Source organism: Nannospalax galili, unplaced genomic scaffold (genome assembly GCF_000622305.1).
Source record: "Nannospalax galili isolate Female #2095 unplaced genomic scaffold, S.galili_v1.0 scaffold25, whole genome shotgun sequence".
NCBI classification, from domain to species: domain Eukaryota; kingdom Metazoa; phylum Chordata; class Mammalia; order Rodentia; family Spalacidae; genus Nannospalax; species Nannospalax galili.
In genome coordinates, this window is record NW_008355642.1 from 3,711,566 (window position 1) to 3,735,073 (window position 23,508).

Genomic DNA, 23,508 nt, shown 5'->3' on the forward strand with positions numbered 1-23,508 from the left:
CCAAATAGATTGATTTGACTTCTTTGTGCTTTGAGTATCTACTTAGCTGTTTATTGAAGGTGCCACTCAGTAGCCAGAAAGGTGAAGGAAGAAGATTTAACATGCTCCAGACCCATGGTTTTGGCCAGAATTACATGATATTTTTAGCATATAATTGATTCATCATTTTATAAGGGAGTAGTGGAAAAAAAATCACTGGATTAGAACTAAGATCTGGCCCTGAAAACATAAACTATATGACCACTGTACACGTTATTCAACCCCTCAGCTTCAGTTGCTTCCTCTGATACATTTAGAAGAGGGTCATTTTGAGTATTAGATGAGGAGTCCTGGATATGAAAAAACTTTGAAATCTGAAACACTTCTAAACAAACTTGTAGCTTATTCCCAATTCTACCATAGCTCTGCAAATTCTACTTGTCATCTGTACCACTTCCTCAGTCATGTCTGGATTATCTTTCTTGATGCATACAAAGCTTGATTCCAATTGTCTATGCTGTAAAATAAAAATAAACCAGAAATGAAACACCCTCCCTCCCCATCTCCTCTTTGTGTGTCTATGCGGATGCCCTTACTAGACCACAAGAATGACTGCATATAGTAGAAGGAAGGGAAGACAAGTGAGGAGAGCTGTAATCATCCCACTTTCTTGAATCCATATCCCCGTTGGCTGGGTAGCATATGGTAGGCTAAATCAAACAATCAGCAGATGTTACACTTTAGCAGGCTCCTGTGTCTGTGAGTTTGGGTTGGAATGTATGTCTTTTCATCTGTATGGATGTGGGTATAAATGCTCTTCTGTCTTTTAAAAAAAAGTTTTATTATTTTTATTTTATGTGTACAAGTGTTTTGCCTGCATGTATGTAAGTGCACCCATGTGAAACAATGCCCACGGAGGTCAGAAGAAGACATTGGATTCCCCCAGAACTGGAGTTACTGACAATTGTTAACCGCCATGTGGGTGCTGGGAACCAAACCCAGGTCCTCTGCCAGAGCAGCCAGAAACCACTGAGCCATCTCTCCAGTCCCCAATCCTCTGGTTCTTAATGAATTCAGGGTGTATGTTTGCATGGGAACAGAGTTGGGATTGATTCTGTTACTACATTGTTCTCCTTTCTTGTGTTTCCTTCTGAGAACTCTCTGGGTTCTCTAATAAGTGAGTCCTGATTGAGATTTTCTTTGATCCAACCTTTCTCCTTTTTAAGAAGCAGTAGTTAATTGCTTTCTGTTGCCTTTCAATTGCCAAAACTTGATGGCTTCTTACTAGAGAATGCAGGAACATTGATCCAGATGCAATCATCTCACACAAGCTCAATATTAGACCAAGGGTTGTGTTGTATAGCGATGAAGGATAATTTATTATGTCAGAGAAAAATGCTGAAAGTATTCCTTTTCTAATGGAATAGAAACACTACAGCAAAAATTGTTATAAAGTAGATTTCTGGCAAGTTCTGTTCTGCTGTTATTTCCATTATAAAACCATGGCCATTTTGATAGAAAAATTAAGGAAAACAGTGGCTCCCCCTTTGTATTAAACTGTATGCTTAAAAATAATGCTGGCACTCAGAAGGCAGAGGCAGGTGGATCTCTATGAGATCCAGGCCTAGCCTGGCCTACATAGGGCATTTCAGGCCAGTGAGGGCTGCACTGTGAGACCCTGCCTCAAAAAAATTCAACAACAACAACAACAATAACAACAACAAACAGGCATGGTAGTGCACATCTCTAATCCCAGCACTCCAGAGGCAGAGGCAGGGAGGATCCCTGTGAGATCTTGAAGCCAGCTTCGTCTACATAGTGAGTTACAGGCCAGCTGAGGCTACAGGGAGACCCTGTCTCAAAAAAATACGTGCAATAAACCACATATTTTAGTAGCAAGTCTGATCATTTTAAGACCATACTGAGAATCTGGTGCTAGGTGATTTTTCCCCTTTCACTGCTTTGAATTCTGCTTCTTGTTTCATTGAGTCTTTTTTCTGCTGAAATCTCTTCCTTGTGAATCTTTATTCATTTAAGGGCTTATTTCCTTAAGAACCTAATAAATTCGAATTTTGTTTTGAAATTGGAGTTTATTCACCTTCCACCCTAAAGCAAAGCTTTGCTAATGAAACGAATGCACATCTCCTTTGCACATACAAGTCTCCACTGGTTCTCAAGGTGACCAAGGAAATAGAATATCTAACAGTCCCATTTTGTAGATGAAAAGACAAAGGCCTAGCGATTATTTGACTTTCTCGACAGCATACAGCTAGAAAACAAGAGCAGGGTATTGAACATAAATTTCGTGTTACTTAAAACAGGATGGTTTTTAGAAAGGTAAAGGCAACATCAAATAAAATTTTCTGGAAAGCATTATAAAGAGGCCTGTGTGATCTTATCATTCCCAAGTTCCCCTTCTAAATTCTAGGGAAGGAAACAAAATTAAAACAAATTAAGTATTCCGTGTTTTTCCAACAGGTATATTAGTTGTGGGTTAAATTCATGCCAAATAGACCTGTATTTATTTTCTCATATGCTCTTCAAATTCAGAACAAACTGGAGCTCTTTGTATAGACTGTACATCTAGTCCAAGGAATATACAGGCTCATTCAATGATGTGTAACACTTACAGACGTGTTTATTTCATTTTTATTTTTGTGGTTAACTATTGGTCATATTTACAGTTTTATTTGACTTCTGGTTTTTGCAAATCCAAATTATAGTACCATAAAAGGGAAGTTGGTTTTGGTTTCTGATATACATTTAGAAACTAGTCATGAGAATACAGACCTGAAAATTCATCAACTTATTTGCCTCTGTCCAGACATTCCCCAGGGGCAAGGGAAAAACACAAGGTTTAAACACTTAGTTCTCCAATTTCTGCTCTGCGTAATCATTATAAAATAGCATAACATGCCTATATTTCCTCATCTGCCACTAACTTAATAGGTTACTATTGGGAGGCCTAGAACGTCAGAATTTGTATACTAGAGCCTGGTAATCTGTCCGTTACCCACAAGCCAGTTCGAAAGTTCATTTTAATTACAGAACAAGAAGAACTCCTCCATATTTGTGTTTTAGGTAGCATCATTGCTTGAAGTTACGTTTTCTAATTTTATTAGTTCTATTAGCAAATTTCTGTTCCTTAATCATTGTTCCAGTAAAAAGCTTGGGCAAAGTGAGATGCACTTCTTTAGTATCAATTAGAATAATATTTTCTGCCCAGAATAGCTCTTATTGTGGGTTTGTATTTCTACATTCAGAACATTTTTCAATGCAGAGAAAGGGTGTTGCTTGGTCAAAGAAGCAGGAATTTCGGCTCCACTGAAATCAGCTTCCCCAATCACTTGCTGTGTGGTCTCAGGCAAGATCCTTAACCTCTCCAATCAGTTCCTTCCATTTGTAAGATGCAACTAATACCACCTGTTGGTGCTGTTAAAGGAATAAAGGAGATGGATTTTAAAGAAGGTGGCATTCCATAAGATTTGGTAAAAGGAAGTCATCATTGCATTTTAGAAGAGAACCGTGAGTAAACAGGCAGAAGAAAGTGATGTGAAGGATTGCCTCGCAAGAGTTAAATTTATCGTTCTGGGATTTGTCTTCAAAAATTTCAACATGCTTAGAACAACCAATGGAACGAGTATGTGTGTCTGTTCAAAGAAAACATGTAGATGCTTGTCTTCGTGCCTGGGCTGGCTGATTCAAACTCTGATTACAGCTGAAGAACTAGAAAAGAAATGTGTTTTCATTTGAGTGGGAACTTCTGACAGTGCTCCTTAGCAGTTACAGACACAGAGACTTTGGGAGATTCACTCTTTGCTAGATGCCCATTGCTCTCTACCAAATCTATGCATATGTTGTTCCTTTGTTTGTTTAGATGGAAAGGGTCATTTCTCTTGATAGCTGGTAAAGTATAAATGATGCTAATATTATCCAGCTCCAGGGTTTTGTGGAACACAAAAGTCTGCATATCTACATAATGAAGTTTTGTTGTCATTGTCGTATGGAGGTTTTGTGGGGGCAGTTTTGTTATTGTTTTGTTTTTGGGTTTTTGCCTGTTTTTTTTTTAACTTTTCATTTGTTAGTTTGGTTTGGTTTGGTTTGGATTTTTTGAGTAAGGGTCTGACATAACCCAGGCCAGCCTCACACTCAGTATGCAGCCCCGTATGACATTGAACTCCTGATCTTCCTGTCTCCACCTCCCAAGTGCTGAGATTGCAGGTCTGCACTACCATACTCAGCTAAAGGCTTTAGCTGCCATATATTAGGAATATCCTTCAGCTGCTGGTGTTCTTCCTCCCTTGCTCCCTTCTGTAGATAATGGTACTGCGTTAATGCTACTACTGGAAGAGTAGCCTATAGGCCCTATGGATGCCTGTCTCCCTTTGTTCCAATGAAGGGACACAAAGTTGATTGGGAAGCCCTGCTACCAGCTCTACCACAGAGCATCTAAGGCCCCATTGGTTAACTGCTTTTTGGCTTAGTGCCCACAGCGTGCCTCATAGAAGTACTGTGATGACTCAAAGGAAAGGCAAAAAGAAAAGTATTCTACTGGATTTTCTTATGTATTTCTGCTCCTGAATGTGTAATCCTTATTATCTGTCTTACCATATTGCATGGCTAAAGGAGAGAACACAGATGTTTTGGCCAGATTATATCTATTTTTTTTCATTCCCCAACCCCATGCCCCATAACTAAGAATAAGAATTGCATTTGTAAATTAAGAATGATTTGTAAAATTCAAGCCACCTGGTCCCTACACTGGAGCTCAGGGATCTCTGAACCCCCATTCTTGTAAGCTTTTAGGGGTATTTCAGGGTAGCAACAATTAATTTAATTTTGTTCCTTGATAATGGGACTTGGAAGTGGCCTTCTAAAAGAGCACAAGTGCATATTTAATTTTTTATTTTCATTTATTCCACATTTAGGCATTTTCACCTACATCTATGTTTTTAGTGTCTACTGCACTCCAGATACTGCATCTCCAGGGGCACAATAAATAAAACCAACCTCATTCCTTACCTTCTCAAATCTTGCTGGCTGTTATAAAAACAAGAGCTGAACTTCTCTTAGACAGTCCCAGGCTTCTTAAACACAAACTGTCCAAAGGGGAACTCCTTATCTTCCACCTAAGACCCTCTGTCTGTCTCCTCAGCTTCCTCAGGTTAATGAAGAAATCCCTCAGGGACCCAATCAAGTATGTCAGTCACTCTTTGCACCTCCCTCAGTTTTATTCAAGTACAGTCTAACATGAAGTCTTTGTTGCCTGTAGCCTCTGAAATATTGCTCACTGCTGCCTTCTCTTCATCCCCAGTGTCATGAATCTAGTCCACATCACTGATATTTCTATCCAAGAGGGCACAGCCTCGCTATTCTGTCTCTGCTTCTGCTGCCCCATATGCCTCACTTCCTCTTGTGATCTGGCGCAATGAGAAAGAAGGAAAAGTGTTTTGAACCATGGGGAGAAAAGAATGTTGGGAGCCTTCCAGAATTTTTGAACTCCTAACGTGTACAAACCATAGTCATTTGTTAAATAACAGAAACATACCAATAATGAGTAATTCTTATTGCACATTTACTCTGCTAAACACTGTGGGGATTGATTTTCAGCATATATTCTCCAAGTGTGTACTTCAATCCTGTGGAATATCATGTGGGAACTTATTAAACACACACATTCTTAGATATAATCACACCTACTAAGTCTGAACCTGGGAGTGGGGTCTACCTACCTGTTTTTTGACATCATGTTCAGGTGATTCTCATACATTCTAAGGAGTAAAAACCATGGTTTTCATTAATTCTTTTATGTAATATTCATAAGTACCCTATAAAGTAGACACATTATCCTTATTTAATACAAAGATGAAGAAATTGAAGCCATCCCTTGCACCTTCATCCTACAGTGGTAAAGGGGGAATCCAGGACTCCTTACTCTGAATTTGGTTCCCTTAGCTACCTCTATCTCTCTAAACTCAATATTAAACTGGGAGTCAAGGTAGCTTATGAACCAGAGGAAACCTCTTGGCACTCGGAGGTTTTTGCATCTCCTTTCCTTTTTCACTTCACCAATTCACTGAGATTCCACTTAGCTCCAGTCAAGCCTAGGCTTCTAACTGGCCCCTGCTCACACAACTTGATTTGCTAATTTCCACAAGCACGTGGCTCTCTATATCTGAAATGCATTCCCAACCACATTATTAGCCCTTTCCTTATTCATCTATCCTCTTGTGGGGTCACACATCTCTGAATTCCTCTGACACTTATTTAATACAATTTTTAGATTTTATTTCTTATGACTTTATTTCCAATTGTTTCTTATAATGTAACCTTCTCTCTCCCAACAAGCACGGGCCATGTGGAATGTTTCTCTTGTGTATTACCATCTCATCCCACATACATATATGTATGCATACATACATACATACATACATACATACATACATAAGTGCTTCAAAATTCAGCCCAAGATGAAAACTATTAGATTGGTTATGGGCCATGTACAGATGTTTTCAAGGGACAACAAGACTATAAGCTCCACAAATACAGAAACTGTTGCCCACCATGTTTACTGCAGTGCCTAGCACAAAGTAGGTGCTGAATAAGTTCATTGTTAAATGGACAGCTATCATCCAGGATAGGAAACAAACCCATTTCCTTCAGAGCTCAGAGTACAGAAATTGCTCAGAAACCACATTAGATATAGAACATTTCTTCATTTAAAGACTGTAAAAAGGGTGCTGGAGAGATGGCTCAGTGGTTAAGAGCACTGGCTATGCTTGCAGCAGATCCAGGTTCAATTCCCAGCACTCACATGGTGATTAACAACCACCCATAACTCCAGTTCCACGGGATCTGTCATCGTCTTCTGGCCTCTATGGGCTTTGCATGGCATAGGTGCACTTACATATAAGCAGGGTAAACACTCATGCAACAGAAAATAAAAATAAGTGTTAAAAATGACTATAAAAGGTACCATGACACTGTGTTTCTAAAAGTCTGGAACTGATATTGGATGAAATTGGGTAATTCTCTTTTTCTCTATACTAAACTGAATAATTCCAGCATATTATGCAGCTCTCTTTTCTGTGGTCCTTTGAGCAGATGTTTCTTGATTGCACTCTCTTACAACTATATAGACTTCCAAGAAGATATTGCTGTGCCTGGGCCACTGGCTTCTCAGTGTGCATATTATTTAATTCACTTCCCCATCTATTTAGGAAGCATTTATCGAGTGCCCCATGTACCAGCACTGTGTTCAGCACAGATGACTTTGTCAGGAGTAATACATAGGTCTCATCTTCAAGGAACTCATTCCGTCTCCAAAAGGGGCTGGATATTACCATATAGAAACATAAACTAAGCAGACTGTGGGATAAGAGTGATAGTGGAAAACTCCGAGGAGGAATTTATGTCTTTGATAGAACCTGAAGGACACAGAGGAGCTAGCCAGAACAACAGAGGCATATCTAAAATTACATGCAAATGCAGTGGGGCAGGATGCTCAGAGAGAGAGAGAGAGAGAGAGAGAGAGAGAGAGTAATTCAAGATTAGAGGATAGAAAGCTTATGTGGAAATACTATGTAGGGCAGAGATGAGGAAGACATGAACTAATATGGGAATAGACACAAACGCATGAGTTTGAGTTCTATATTGGAAGGGGGATTGATAATCCTTGCTGCTGAATTCGATGTGAGAAATAAGGCAAAGCAAGATGATGTGGAGGACATTTGAGCTTCTGGATTGATTAAGTTTGTGGATAGTGCCATTTCCTGAGCTATACCCAATATGTCTAGAGAAAGGAGTTAGTTTGGGATATGGGATTGAAGAGAAAACAATAAGTTCATGTTTAGGTTGACTTGGAATATGCAGGTACAGAGACGAGCTAAGCCACTAGCTGTAGATTTAGGGCACGTTCAGAGGAGAAATCCAGCTAGAGTTTCATATTAGGCAGGCGTTAACATGTAGTTGAAGTCCCTTTAAGAGAAAGTATGAGGAGGATAGTTCCAAGGACAACCAGGACACAATCAGTAAGGAAGGGAGACTTGTTCTCATGATATACATCATTCCCACTCTTCCCTCAAACGGGCTTCTCAACAATGCCTGTGAATCTCTCACATAAACTTCATGGGAAGAACATGAAGTACTCATCCCAACTTCTCCATTCTATCATAAACGGTACCTAAAGGGAGATGAGAATTGATTTTTTGTCCTAGGTACCAAGTGTGTTTTACAAAATTTGACTCATTTAAATGCTCATAGTACTCATACACAAGAGTGATTATAGCATCCAGACCTTTGACACTCAGAATAGCCAAGTCACTTGTCTAAGGAAGCAAAATGGCTGTGAGGAGACCTGACTCCATGTCCATGTGGCAGCACTCTCACTTCACCACCTCCTAGAATACAGCTGGATCCTTAGGGAGCCCCCCCCCTTCCATTTCCTGCTTTGTAAACATTGCTTGCATCCCTAGCTTAATGCTTTGGTCTCTATTAAGGGACAAGCCTCCCCCCTGGGAAAAGTAAATCTCCAAGTTGTCAATCATCCATGCCTCAGTGGGAATGATTTACAGATTCTTCGGGGAAAAAATTAATTTTGCAAGAGAAGACCACTGGAATCTGGAAGGAAGGATTTGAAAAAGCAGAAAGAGACCAGATGATGCAGGCAGAGTCCTCCATCAGTTTTTCCATCCCTCCTAGTGTCGGCTATGAGCTTTGAAGATTCTCAGGTGCTATTTATGCATGTGTCTACTACTTTAAAGACATCTCCGCTTATGGGTCTATTACCCAGTTGTATGGTTCTGATCAAAGAAAACCTTAACCTACATACTGACCCTAACTCATCATGGTCAGGAGGAGACAGCCAGCTTGGACTGTGGTTGTAGACCTGTAGTCCCTGGCCTTAGGCACAATGCCTAACCCAGTCCCTCGAGAATTAGGCTCCGCCATGCACATTAAAAATACTGAACAGATGGAGGCAGAAGAGCTTGTTGGAATGACTTGGAGGAGTCCCTTCTGCCCTTTGTGAGTCCATTTACCAAAACAAATGACATGTATCAGGGCATGGCATTGGTCCAAGCCTATTGAAATTCTGCTAGCTGTCCAAACAGTGATGGTGCTTCAGATTGATTCTGTGAAATGATCAGAATTAGGAAGAGAGAAATGATGAGTAGGCATCTGGCTACTGAAGCCTACTGATGCGGGGTGGACCTGGGGTGAGGAGGGGACAGCCTCAAAGACCCCCTAGGATACCTTCTGCTAGCAAGCAGCGAAAGGGTCCAGCACTGGAAGCAGACAGTCTGGTTTTAAGTCTCATGCCGTTCCTACTAGCTATGTGACCTAAACAAGTCCTTCCTCATCTCTCAGTCTACTCCACCCTGTATAAAACAAACCCTGGACTAAATGGTCTCCAAGGACCTTTCCTGCTTGAACATTCTGTGACTTCTCTCACAGTAGTTTTTGATTTCTTTTTCTCTGTGAGGGAAAGGCCCTCCCACCCACCTGTTTGTCCGTTGTCTCTATGTTCTCACACTGACCTCTGCTGGTCATTTGGAAAAGTGTCACTGATGGTGTCTGCAGGGGGAAAAAGACAAAACATAATGCAGTTCATTAGTGATTCAGTATTAAGCTTCAGCAGTGCACCAAAACTCTGTGCACGGGAGGTGAGAGAGAAAAATCCCAAGTAGCTATAAGCACAGACAAAGCATATGTAGAGATGGTTAACCAAACAACTCATGAAAACGTGTCGTCCTCCTTTTTAAATGGCTGCCTTTATTCGTTCATGGTACTGTGCCACTATGTGAAAGGACTTTACTGTTTATCTTTTCCTTGTCTCAAATCTTATGACAAAAGCTCCACAGGGGCTTGACACCATGATGAGAAGACGGTGCAAGATAAGCAGTGCCTCAGAAGCCCCCAGGCATCCCACTGGCTTCTGAGCGGGTCAGTCTTTGAGATTTTGTGCTCAACTGGCATACCCAGCCAGCCTAAACTATCTGAGACAAACCCCAGAATCTTGTTTTTCTGAGGAGTGCCTTTCCAAACACGCTTTGGGAAAAGGGATGGATTTTTTTAAAAAAACAAAAAGTTCATTAGTTCTTTGGGAGACTTATATTCGACTTCCTGGTAAATTTAGCATGCCCTCTGAGCCCACGGAAAGGAAGCAGGCTGTAAAACCAGGCTCTGCTAGACCAACTCAGAGTCCTATTAAATCCATCTTATCATTACCTCATGGCTGCATTTTCTTGCTTGCCCCTGATGGTGAGCTTGTGTTGAGTAAGGCAAAGGAGCAGAGGTGGACAGCACCAGTGAGACTGCTTGAGCTCACATAGTAGTATGAGCAGGATGGAAACCGGGCCACATGACAACCAGTTTTCTTGGTAGCTGTTCAGTGATTTATCATGCCCCCCCCCCCGCCATCCCTTGATACAAGAATCTTTTTGGCAGTGCTGACATTCGGGTCAAACATTCAGTAGTCTGAATAGATCCTTTCTGCTAGTAATAACATGGCCCCAACAAGCCCACCGTGCCGCTGTCCTCCCACCAAACAGTCTTCTCTTCCAACAGCTGGTTCTTATCTGCCTCCCTGTTCCAGCCTCTGGCAGGCCACCCCCACCTACTGCTGACACACACACACATGTTGTCGGTACTCCTTGATGACTTGCAGCCCTGAACACTACTTTCCTCCCAGCTGTTAATCCAGATTTGACCACATCACGTCTTCACTTTTCCTGCCTAGCTTTCCAAACCAATTCCAGCTGGAGTTCACTTGGCCGTCCCGAGTAGCCATGACACCCCCCCAGTCATGGGCCAGGTGCAGTGTTCCACAGACCTCCCTGGGTAGCCCTTCCTCTGCACCTGCAGCACTTATTCTCTGTTCCACACTTGTACTGTCAGGGTAGAATATATATTCATCTTGAAATCTAGGTCAATTTTCCACTTCTTCACTCATCCTTAACAGCCTCCAGCATAATGTCTTTAAGGTGTTGCTCTTTTTTCTCTTCAGTTTATAGACATATACAGAGTCATAGACAGCCATAGCCACAGCCACACATGCACACACACACACACACACACACACACACACACACACACGTAAAGGGAGGGAGAGAGAGACAGAGACAGAGAGATTATACAAATTACAGTTGCTAACAAGAGAATCATTCTAAACAAAATTCTATCAGTGGTACTTGAGAGATTAAAAGGTGAACATTAAATTCCCTACCCCCATCACTCCCAGAAGCTTAAGAAATAATCCATAGGCTTTGGGAAAGTTTGAGTGGTAGGCAGTGCTCTAGAGAGTTGCCATCTTGTTGGTCAGAATATCTTCTACTTCTTTACAAGAGTTCTAGGTCTTCAGGGGCCTGATTGACAGTAAAAATTATACTCCAAAGGACTAGCACAGCTGGTGGCCACTTGCATCTCCAGTACATAACTCTAGCCACTGAGTTTAAGGCATCTGTTCTGTTTTCGCCCTTTTAACAAGTAAGTTTTGACGCTGAATAGGAAAGGGCATGTTTAATGGGCTTTGGGGTTTGTTTTTTTTTTTTTTTTACAGATTTGTAGGAAATTATGGACAGTCAATAAAGGGTCCAAGAGGTGGGGATGGGAAGCATTTATGAAAATAGGCTTTTTACCTGATACAGTGTTGTGTTCTCAGAGAGGAAATGCACATTACTAATGGTTTTCATTTTTAGACAAAAAAAATAAAGTCCCTACTGGGATTTGTTCTAAATGAGAGTTCAGCCTGCCTGTTGCACCACTGGGGTTAATTCTCAGTCTCAATCTGCTTTAAAAATGTCAGCCTGAACTCTCAGACTTAATTGTTACAGGCATTTTATAACCAGGACATTCAAAATCCTCAGACTGCTCCCTCTTGCTACCATAATTGATTCTTAATAGATATTCTCAGGCTCTTTATACTTTACATTTTGGATGCTGTGCAAATATGGAGAATGGAGAAAAGGGGAATAGAAAGGAAGAGTTGTGTGTGTTTCTCTCTCTCTCTCTCTCTCTCTCTCTCTCTCTCTCTCTCTCTGTGCATTTTTGTATGTTCCCTGTGAATATCTGTAGTAGGTACAATGATGGGATACCTGGATCAGCCGACAAAGATGAATTCTGACAGATCGGTCAGAGTCTGGGGTCACCCTTCTTTGGCCTCCTGGAGCAACATTCTTTAGGTGTAGCCATTTCGGAACTTCAGTGCAAGCATATGGCTGGTCATTTGGATGTGAGTTATAAAATGTCATGATGCTCTCCAGTGTTCTGTTCTTTCACTATTTTGACAATCTGATGGATAACCTGGCATTAACTAGGAAGAGGACAATATTATCCAGCCTGAATAACTAATCTCCTAAGAAGTACAAAGTTGAAGGATCTTGATGCACATGAATCTTATAAAATGTGCTTATAAAATGTGTTCTATCCAAATAAGCTCAGTGGCCCCTAAAATAGCCTTTTCTGATCCATGTCTGGAACTTTGGCATACCTCACAAACCTCTAAGCCAAAATTATTTAATGAAGTAATGACTGTTCTTTGTGCATGAAAAAATAGGAAATGTTGATGTTCAACCTTCTGTTGACTAATTTTCCATCTTTATGTCCATTTTTAGGGACGCCCTGGACCAACTGGCATTCAAGGTCCAGCAGGTCCTGAAGGACTTGCTGGTCCTACTGGTTTATCGGGGTTGAAAGGAGAAAGAGGCTCCCCAGGCCTTCTGGGACCATATGGACTAAAAGGAGATAAAGTAAGATTCACCTTTGACGCAAGGGCTATAAGTACAAATGTCAAGTATTGTCAGTTTCAGTTCTAATTTATGGGAATAATACTGTTCCTAAATATTTTGGTGCCAGGATACATATTTTAAGAGACGATGAATGCAAATATAATGATGCATGCTTTTAATCACAGCACTCAGATGGCAAAAGGCAGGTACATCTCTCTGAGTTCAAGGCCAGGCTGGTCTATACAGTGAGTTCCAGGCCAGCCAGGGCTACCTAGTGAGACTCTCAGAAAAAAAAGAAGAGCTAGCCAAAGTACATTTAGTACTTGTATGAAAATGTCTTTATGAAACACAGCACTATGTAATGAATATACATCAATAAAAATAAACTATGAAGAAAAAAAGAAAGAGCCAAGCCAGGCATGGTGATGCATACCTGTAATCCCAACACGCAGGAGGAGAGGAAGGAAGATTGCTACAAATTCAAGGCCAGCGTGGTCTGCAAAGTGTCAGGCCAGCCGGGATACATATAAAAGGAAAAAAAAAAAAGCCAAAGATTGAGTGAGTGATGGGCCGATGATGGATCAGACCATTTTTAGAGACTCTCATAGCAAGCAAATTATAAAATGAATGCACTGGCTACTTACATGACAAGAGGGATCACTTGTGTCAAGTCATGTGGGTTTGAACTTGGCATGGATCAGAAGTCCAGTAGACATTAAGAATACCACAAAAGGGGCTGGAGAGATGGCTCAGTGGTTAAGAACACTGACTGTTCTTGCAGAAGACCCGGGCTCGAATCCCAGCACCCACATGGCAACTAACAACTGTCCGTAACTCCAGTTCCAGGGGATCCGACAGCCTCTTCTGTCCTCCACGGGCATTGCATGACACATGTACACTTATCTACATGCAGGCCATACATGCATACACATAAAATAAAAAATAAGAATACCACAAAAGAGACTAGCAAGCAAGAACTCAAAAGACTTAGAAGCAATCTGTGTTGCAAATGTAGGGAATGGACTTCAGGGAAGGAGAATGGTAATATCATGGTGAGTAGCCTACTAAGTTTAACAACTCAATTTATACTCCCTATGTATTTCCATCACCTCCCATTCATCTCATTTTCTGAGAAAGTTTTATCATGCTAACATTATGAGAATATAACACTTATCAATTGGATTAATTGCAATTTATTATTCATATATACTCATCTCGTAGGGAGGAATACATTGCACAGTATGTGAGGCCACACAGGGTTAAACTCAGGAACAGAGTGAACCAAAAGGCTGTAGACATCAGGCTTTCTAGAATCAAGAGGTTGTGCTGCCCTGGCTCCCAAAGAAGGGTGTGATTTAGTTTGTTTGGATAATTCTGTAGTATAGAATGCACTGAAACTGTCATCCAAGGATAAGCAAGAACTGCACCTGCTCCCTTTGATTTAAAAAAATGTTGTTTGGCTAAGAGCCCTTACCTGAAGGAGCACAATGGGGAGGATATTTCTGGTTAGGCTACTCAAAGGCCTCCTGGTTTTGTCCAGATGTCAAGGTCACCTGTAATATTGAGCGTTCATTTTAGGACTTATACTATACTGCTAAAGATAAGAACTGGTTTTAGAACACAAACATGTCCAAGACCTTAGAGTGATCCCTTAGACTCAGGATAGAGAACATGGCAACACAGAATGAGGAAGAGGATAAAAACACTAACAACTAAGTTCATCAAATCACATCAGCAAACCTGCTGCACCTAATAGGCATTGATTGGATTAACTCACACATTCTTCTCCCTTCTTCTTTCTCTAGGGTCCCATGGGAGTTCCTGGCTTTCTTGGCATCAATGGGATTCTGGTGAGTGTGTCCGTAGAAGCAATTTTATCATCACCCCCTTGGTTCTGCCTCCTAGCCCACATATTACGATCTTAGAGACATTTTCTTCTCCTGTAAGCCTGCTCAGGGCTAAGCACTGAGACATGTGTGATGAGGAATAAAGGGCAGGAGTCACACACACATTCAGCCTTGGACTCAGGTTCAGGCAGCCTTTAGGCAGATGGTTGATATCTTAACCCAAGTAAATTAGTGTTGGGGATTGAGAGGAGCTTTGACTGGACATAGAGGACTGATTCTTCGTTGCAGAGGCAGAGGCACATTAAAGCACACATGTACTCGTTATATGAAAATTAATGAAGTACACTGAAATTAATAGAAAAATCCTTAATGATATCTTGATACATTTTATTTCAGTAATTTGATATCTTTAGACTTATTTCACTTTAGAGGGAATTTCCCTTTAAGTTTTACTTTGCCAGAGATAGTGAGGTTGAAGCTTGTGAACAGATTCCTTCTCCATTCCATCCCTCCTAACTCCTTAGTTTTCCGATTTTTGTCCTATATTCCCACTTAACTCACTGTTAGGGATTCCGTGGTGACATTTCATCAACCTTTGCATATAACACTTGGAACTTAACTATCACTGTTTGGCTTTCTCCTTACCACCTTCTTCTATATTTAATGCCTAGCCTGGGCCATCCTTCTCTATAGCAATGGTTTTCAATCTTGCTTAAGAGACCAGCGTCTGTGTGGAAGCTTAGACTACAGAAAAAAAGCATACCTCTTCCACCTGTGGTAGGGCTTGAGCCTGTCTTCATCCTTCTAACAACTTCTAAGGGATTCTTCTGGGCCTTATCAAAGCACTGTTAGGGAAACTCTAGCTCACTACTGTCTTGTGTTAGGCTTCATGATCTTCTGGTAATCAGTAAAGGTGGTTCAAATCTCTTTGTGCCAATTTATAGGCAATTTCTTGTGCATGTACTATGTGCTAGTACTCTACTATGGGATATACAGGAAGGAGAAAGTTTCACCTTCATAGATATTATATGACCCAGTTTCTCTCAGGTTCTAGTAGATATTTTGTAGATCTTGAGGATATAAGAATATATTTCTTATATTTATCACATCGCCCAAAAGACTTCTACATTTTTTTATATTTTATTTATTATTTTGACTTTATGTATATGAGTGTATTGCCTGCATGTATGTGAGTACACCCATGTTGTGCAATGCCGCGAGGTCCGAAGAGGGCTTCAGATTCCCCTGGAACTGGAGTTAAGGACGGTTTGTAGCCACCATGTGGGTGCTGGGAATCGAACCCAGGTCCTTTGCAAGAGCAGTCAGTGCTCTTAACTGCTGAGCCATCTCTCCAGCCCCAGATTTCTACATTAAAAAATATTTTATTTATTTTTATTTTATGTGTATGAGTGTTTTGACTGCATATATGTAAGTGCACCCATGATGTGCATTGCCTGCAGCGGCCAGAAGATGGAGTCTGATCCCCTGGACCTGGAGCTAAGGACAGTTGTTAACTGCCGTGGGGATACTGAGACCTGAACCCAGGACCTCTTGGAGAGCAGTCAGTATTCTTAACCACTGAGTCATCTCTCCAAGCCCATAGATTTCTGCATTTTATTCAACTGCAGTGTCTAAAAAAATGCTCAGAAATAAGCCAGTTGGATAATTAAGTGGACAAGGATAATCAACTTTTTTTTAAAAGTCCACTGACATTTTCTGATGACTGTATTCCCATGGTTACATAGGCCAGAATCCCAAGTGCATCTTCTAGAATCAGGACAGCCAGGCGTGGTGGCGCACAGCTTTAATCCCAGCACTTGGGATGCAGGGGCAGATGGATCTTGGTGAGTTTGAGGCCAGCAGGGGTTACAGGGAGACCCTGTCTTAAAAAGACAAAAAATAAAGAATCAATACATGTGTGTACCAACTGTTAAACTGGAGGTAGCCTTGGCCATTCATTCTGCAGACCTGGCTTGGCCAGAGATGCATAGGTGAGTGGAGCTTGCAGTGTTACTGTACCCTTCCCCCTACACTCACTTTGTTTTTGTTGAGTTTTGTTGTTTTATTTTGAAAGAGGATTTCATTATGTATCCCTGGCTGTCCTGGAACTCACTATGTAGACCAGGCTTGCCTCAAACTCACAGAGATCCACCTGCCTCTGCCTCTAGAGTGCTGGAATTAAAGATGAACACCACTACACCTGCCTTACACTAACTTTTGAATGGGAGCTGCAAGCCAGTAAGTCTTGTGAGGCTGAACTGCCCCTGGCCCCCACGTCTAGCTAGACACTTCTACCTCCAACTTGTAGTCAAGGTAGGTATTGGTCACTTCTCTTTGGGGCTTCATTGCTTCGGAATAAGAGTTCCAGCTGTCCAGAATCCTCCAAATGATCTGTCTACTCCCAAAAGACACCCCTACATCCTTCTCCTTCCCTTGACCAAAGGTTGTCTGTTTCATTTGACTTTTGATTTCCCTAGTTTCAGATTCTCCAGGTATCCAAGAAGTATCAATTGAGCACCTCTGTTTCAGTACTTACCTCTTCCTTCTATCTTGAAGCTCTCAGGAGTCTTTGGTGTCTGGCTTACTACTCTAGCTCCTTGATGTATATGGTTCCATGATATTATCTTGTGTGACAGTCCCATCTTGCTCCTTAAAAGCATAGATGATGTCTTTTGTTCCTTGCAGAGGCCCAAGAGTCCCAGGAAACCTAAAATGTCTAAAGGACTGATTCTACCCTTAGGACCTAGAAAAGCCACAGCTCTCAGACAGGCTGCCTCAAACAGAAAAACACCAACAACACAGGCTCTGCCCAACTAATCAATTTGTCCAATTTTTTTGCAACGCACATTTAAGTAGTTAGACTGAAACCAACAGCTTTTCTATCACATTCTGCTAAACTAGATCACTTCACAGATCTGGCTCCTCTCTGAAAAATGGCTGATCATTAACATATGTGTCACTGGTTTGGATCCCAAAACTTCATTTTTGCTACTATGTAGACAGTTTCAACAGGAGTGAGCAAGTACTCAATTTCATATTAATTCAACTCATTGCACCACATGGCACAGCATCCTGTGCCTATGCATTAGAATAGTCAATATTAGAGTAACAGAGACTAGAGATGGTAGAGCTCAAGGCAGTGAGTGATATATCAGTTGTGAGATGGGGCTGTTAGCATCTACCACATATGTATATTTATGGAATATTTTCAGTTAAAATGAGTTGAGAGCAGAGGATTCAAGATGTCCTTGGAAATTATGTTTAACTTTTTGCAGGGACTCAGTCTCAAACACGTCCCTGCCTAGAGGCTTGTAAATAAGCACAGTAGATTTATATCCATAAAGTAACACATAGCACTCACCACACGGAAACTTGTCCTTGGAACTGGGTTTCTGGGAACACTGCCTTTCTGGATCACAGCAGATCCTCCTAGTCTGTCTGCTTATTTCCTAGTGGATATATAGAACTATGATCTCTCCCCCAAAGAGCTATGCCCTTGGAAAGCTGAAGCACACATATGTAAAAATCATTCACTGTAGCCAAGAAGGGCAAAGTTCCAGAAATTCTGTGGTACTGATCATTGAGAAGATGTAGAACACCACCCTATAGCTTATCTGTGTTGACTTCCCAGGAAGAAGAGTTACCATTTACTGAGTCCCTACTTAGTAATGGTTCTACTCTCACTTGATTTGAATTATAACACAATTTTTAAAAATTTTTATTGAGCTTTTGTAACTTCATATACCAGTTCTTAATCAAATTTAGATCCCCTCACCCATCCATGCCCCACCCCGATTCCTCCACTGGACCTCATGTGTTCCACCATGCATGTTAAGTTCTATCCAGTCAAGCATTTATACCCAGTTTTCCTTTAGTGGAAATTCATCCACTGGAGTCTGGTCAGCCCATCTAGACATTGTATGTAAGGCATACTCTCACATAACACAATTTTTAAGTGTTGACAACTCTCTATAAATTGTATGTTATTCATCATCATTTTACTAATGAAGGAACTGAATGCTCCAATTGGAAATTAGCAAAGCTGAGTTAGAACAAAGTCTGACTGGTTCAAATTTTGGACTTCCCATTGTACCAGAAGAATGAGAGAACTGATCCATCTAAGTTAGAGGTCAGAGATTGATTCCAGAAAACTCCACTATGGTGGAGAAAAGTAAACAGGCATTCTTACAGGTGGGAGGTATTAGGAGTTTATATGAGAAAACTAGAGAAGAAAAGCATGTGGATACTAAAGTGTAACATGGTGGTATATGCCTTTAATCCAGCATTTGGGGGACAGAGGCAAGGGTATCTCTGGTGGGGGCTAGCCTGGTCTACATAGTGAGTTCCTAGACAGCTGGAGCTATAGGGAGACCCTGACTTGGAAAAAAAAGAATCTAGATAAAACTTTTGGTGTCCCACGAGTCAAGAGGAGCTTTGGTACTGAGCTAGCCCAGCCTTAGGGAATTGGGGACTAAACCCAAAAAGCTTAACTGAGTAGAGTTGAATAGAGCATATTTAGAGGATGTGGTAGGATTAAGGGAAACAATAATGGATGATGTAGCAACTGACTCAAGAGTTGTTAATACTGGGATCCAGTGGAGCTATGGAATAACTGTTGCCAAACAGGATCTAAGACTTTAGGGAAATGTGACTATTTCTAGAAGCACAGCCAGGGAGGGAGAACATGGAGGAATTAAAGCATTTGTCCTTTTTGTCCCTCTTCCTAGCTTCCTCTCCAAATTATGTTTCCAAATGCCCATATACAACTAGGAGACAGAAGGAAAGGGAGCCTATAGGGTACAATGCCACCAAAAACAGAAGTCTGGAGATCTCAGGGGAGATGAGAATAACTATCCTAGTTGGTAATAAAGAGTTGAGAACTCTAGTATGCTGCCCGTTTCCCCAGCACAGCCGAAATCATTACCCGACTGGTCTGAACTAATGCATTTGTATTTGCATTCTGTCTACCTCCTACAATTCTAAATAACAATGAAAATGAAATTGAATTTTGGCTAGCATTTTATTTATAAGAATATAGTAAAAGATTATTTCCTCTAACATAGTAGTCCTCCTTATTCATGAAAGATATATGCTAAGACTCCCCACAGTGGATGCCCGAAAATGTGGATATCACCAACCTTATAAGTACATGCCTTTCCCATCTTATTAAGCACTTAACACACACTATGGCAATAGCTTTTACAGTTTGAGGTTGGACCTTAAAATTAGCACAAATTTCCTTTTCCTGCTTCACACTTTAATAGCTAGATTTTGTCTTACATTAAATCATACTAATCTCAACACATGAGTTTTTTTCCTTATGTATTAAATTGAGAACTTTCATCTTTTCACTTAAAGAGCTATTTTCCTTCTCTTTGTCATGACCAAACTGCCAGGATCTCTACCCTTGTGCTTTGTGGCCCTTATTAAGTAAAATAGACATTACATGAACACAAGCACTGTGATACCACTGCAAAATTGATCTGATAACCAAAGTAGCTACTAAATGACTAATAGGCTAGAGAATGTAATATAAATATTCATAGATATGCTGGAAAGGGGGATGGTTTATATCACAGGTGGGATGGAATGGGTTGACACGAAGTTTCATTATACTACTCAGAACTATGTGAAATTCATGAATTGTTTGTTTCCATGGATAAGGAGAAACTACAAAGTTTCATTTCTAATACATGACAAGTTTCCATCAAATCATTAAGTGTACATTTCACTTTTTAAAATTTGTTTCTATTGAATTTTTGTGTATTTTATACAGAATATCTCAAACAATCTTAATCATCTTTAAACCCCATCCCCACTGGCACCTCCCATACCTCCCCCCACACACTGGAACCCATATACCTCTTCAGCCATATTAAAGCCCAGTGTGTCAAGTCAGTGTCCCCAGGTGTTCCCCATTGAAGTCCATTTATGGAGGTCTAATCAGCTTATTTAGAGTCTCTTGTTTTAGGAAGATCAGCTCTTCCTCACCTACTAATAATCAGTTGCCAGTGTTTTTCAGATAAGATTGGGGTCTCCTGTTCATTTCCTCAGTTCTATGCTGGTTTTTTGTCTACTTGAGTTTACGAATCTTGATCATCTTTATACCCTCATCTCCACTGGCACACTTTCACGCCCCACCCCCGCCACTGGACTCGATATACTCTGTCATTCGTATTAAGGCCCAATGTGTCAAGTCCGTGTCCCCAGACATTCCTCTGTGCAGTTTCATCTGCTGAGGTCTAGTCAGCCTATCTAGAGTCTCTTGTTTTAGGAAGATCAGCTCTTCCTCACCCAGTAGCAATCAGCTGCCAATGTTTCCTCAGCTAAGAATGGGGTCTACTGTTCATTTCCCCAGTTCTATGCTGGGTTTTTGTCTGCCTGAGTTTGCATGGGACTTTTGTATGCTGACGCCATTGTTATAGAATCATATGAGCAGGGTCACAGGAGCTTGTAGGACTCTGTTTCCACATTTCACTTTTAAAACTATTTAAGAGGAAGTAGGAATCTACCTTTCATTGGCCTGTCCAGATGATCTACAAAGGTCATCTGTTTGCACCACCCAAAATATAACTGGCATTTAGTAGATTAAAAGCATTATATTTTCCACAGGGGAACTCTGTGTCCAGTTCTGAAAAATGATTGAATTCCAATGAGCTATATGAGAATGCTTATTAATTCCCCAGTAAAACAACTGCCTCGATGGTAAATATGAGAAGAGGATATAGTTCAGTTCCCTAACTGAAGCAATAACCTGATGTAATTGGGACAAACTGAGATTGCAAGTGAGGTTCTTACAAGACTTGCTTATTTAGGACTAAGTCCAAAGTCTACCTTTCACTAGAGAAGATGCTGTGGGAACTTCTGCTCTGATAACCAAGATCCACCATCCATTCCCATGCAAAGATTCCAATTCAGAAAGTTAGCTCAGGATCTGTCCAGCCTGAGGACTCTCAAAACTTGGCATGGTTCCCTGTTGGTAGCAGTTCCATTGCCAGACAAGGAAACTCCATTTTGGTACATTTTTATACTCAGGAAAAGTAAAGTTGTAGCACCTTATGTTTCAAATCTGTCTGCCCTTGATCTCTTTAGTTTCAGCTTGGATCCTACTAAGCATCAGTCTTTTTGAGAATGATAACATTAAGTGGTGATTAGCAACATACATCTGAATATAAAGGAAAGGTTTGAGGGCATATGTGATAAGGTAATGGACAAGGAGTCAGAGCTTAGCAGGTACTTGGCTTTTCTCACTGTGGAACTTTTCAGATTAGCCAGAAGTCCTGTGATTGACTTGGTTCCTTCTTTTCTCTTTGAACAGGGCCACCCTGGACAGCCAGGCCCCAGAGGTTTACCAGGCCTAGACGGCTGTAATGGAACTCAAGGAGATGTTGGATTTCCAGGCCCTGTTGGCTATCCTGGGATTTTAGGACCACCTGTATGTTGCCAATTTTTTGCACTTTAGTTCAAATGTGCCTCCAAATGTGCATTTTTTCTGTTTCTCTGGCAATCTCATTAAGTTTTAGTGGATGGCCATGGTACCACCTTGTCCAATGCAGAAGTCTGTACTGATGGCACCACCCAGTGAAAATCTAAGAAATGCCAATTGCAGAATGTAGATGCTACATGACTTTAGGTTACTTTTTTGCTTGTTCGTTTTAGGTCTTTTTGAGACAGGGTCTCCCTGCAGCCCCAGCTGGCCTGGAACTCACTATGCAGACCAGACTGGCCTCAGTCTTACAGCGATCCATCTGCCTCTGCCTCCTGAGTGCTGGGATTAAAGTCACATACCACCAGGCCTGATTTATTCAGGTTACTTTTTAATGCTATTTTTTGAATTGTCAAGAGTGTTGAAATGAGATTGTTTAAGTAAATGAATATATAAGTAAATAAATAAATAATAGCTATAGTGCATTTCAGAGCAAGATGCACAGTTGGGCTATTTGGCATGTTCCTATTCCAGATAACATTAGGAAATGCTTGGAAGACTAACATGTGATCACAGGAGCACATACAAGCACCCAAAGACTTGGCAAGCTTGGTTTATCAATACATCTTAACCAGGTGTATTTTGTCCCTCGGGGGCATTTGAATTCTTATTGATAATTTTGGATGTCACAGCTGGGGATATCTTAATAGTACAGGATTATATACCCCCTGCCACATCAAGGACTCATTTTTTCCAGTGTCAGTGCTAATGAAGTTAAGAAACACTGCACTCATTTTGTCCCTTACTCCCACCCCACATCATCACCCTTGCTTATAGGGTCGATACACTACTTATTGGTCCCCAATGTCACCACTCTTTAAATTTCATCCATCCAGATAGAGCTAAGATATTCGGACCTAAAGGATCTTCAGTAGCTATCATGCCCTTTCAAGGCTGAATATGAGTGACTGGAATAACCTAAATTGATGCATTTTTAACTAGATTTCAGAGTTATATGAGTTGTCTTAAGTAACCAGGTTGTGGGTTATGATGAATATATGTATATATGTGTGAAAGAAAAAGACAAGCAAAGTACAAGCCCCATATTGGCATAAAGGACCCTGACATCTAAGTTCCAAACCAGTACACAGTGGTGGACTGGGGGAGGAGGTAACAGAAAAAAAGTAAAGTTCCAATGTGGAATAATCTGTGACAGTCATAAAGCTCCCTCAACACTGCCATGGCAACAGGACAGAGGAATAGAATAGAGAATAGAAGTCCAGTGAAGCAGGAATTCAACCTCAAGGAGGAGAATAGAGATCTTGAGGTAATAGACATCCTTTGAATGACAGAGCACAAGAGTGGAAAACTAATCCTGGCCTGAAACTTCACCTTAAGCTTAAACGGAAACTTGGGTATGTATTTTACTAAACTGAACCTTACCCCCCTGCTGAATATCCATTCAGTAACCATCTTTGAAGCTTCTTTGAAAAGAATAGGGATCAAAAGAATAAGGTGAAGCAGGCAGTGT

General features: G+C 40.9%; 1 protein-coding gene across 3 annotated transcripts in view; it reads left to right on the top strand.

Moving 5' to 3' along the window:
* The window catches only part of Col4a6 (collagen type IV alpha 6 chain), a 341,384-nt gene that overhangs the window by 254,253 nt on the left and 63,623 nt on the right, over window positions 1-23,508 (top strand). For all 3 annotated transcript variants that reach the window (XM_008852964.2, XM_017803141.2, XM_029556057.1), the window contains exons 4-6: window positions 12,591-12,725; window positions 14,510-14,554; window positions 21,870-21,986. In XM_008852964.2, coding sequence (XP_008851186.1) covers window positions 12,591-12,725; window positions 14,510-14,554; window positions 21,870-21,986 — 297 coding nt within the window. The remainder of the gene's footprint in view (window positions 1-12,590; window positions 12,726-14,509; window positions 14,555-21,869; window positions 21,987-23,508) is intronic.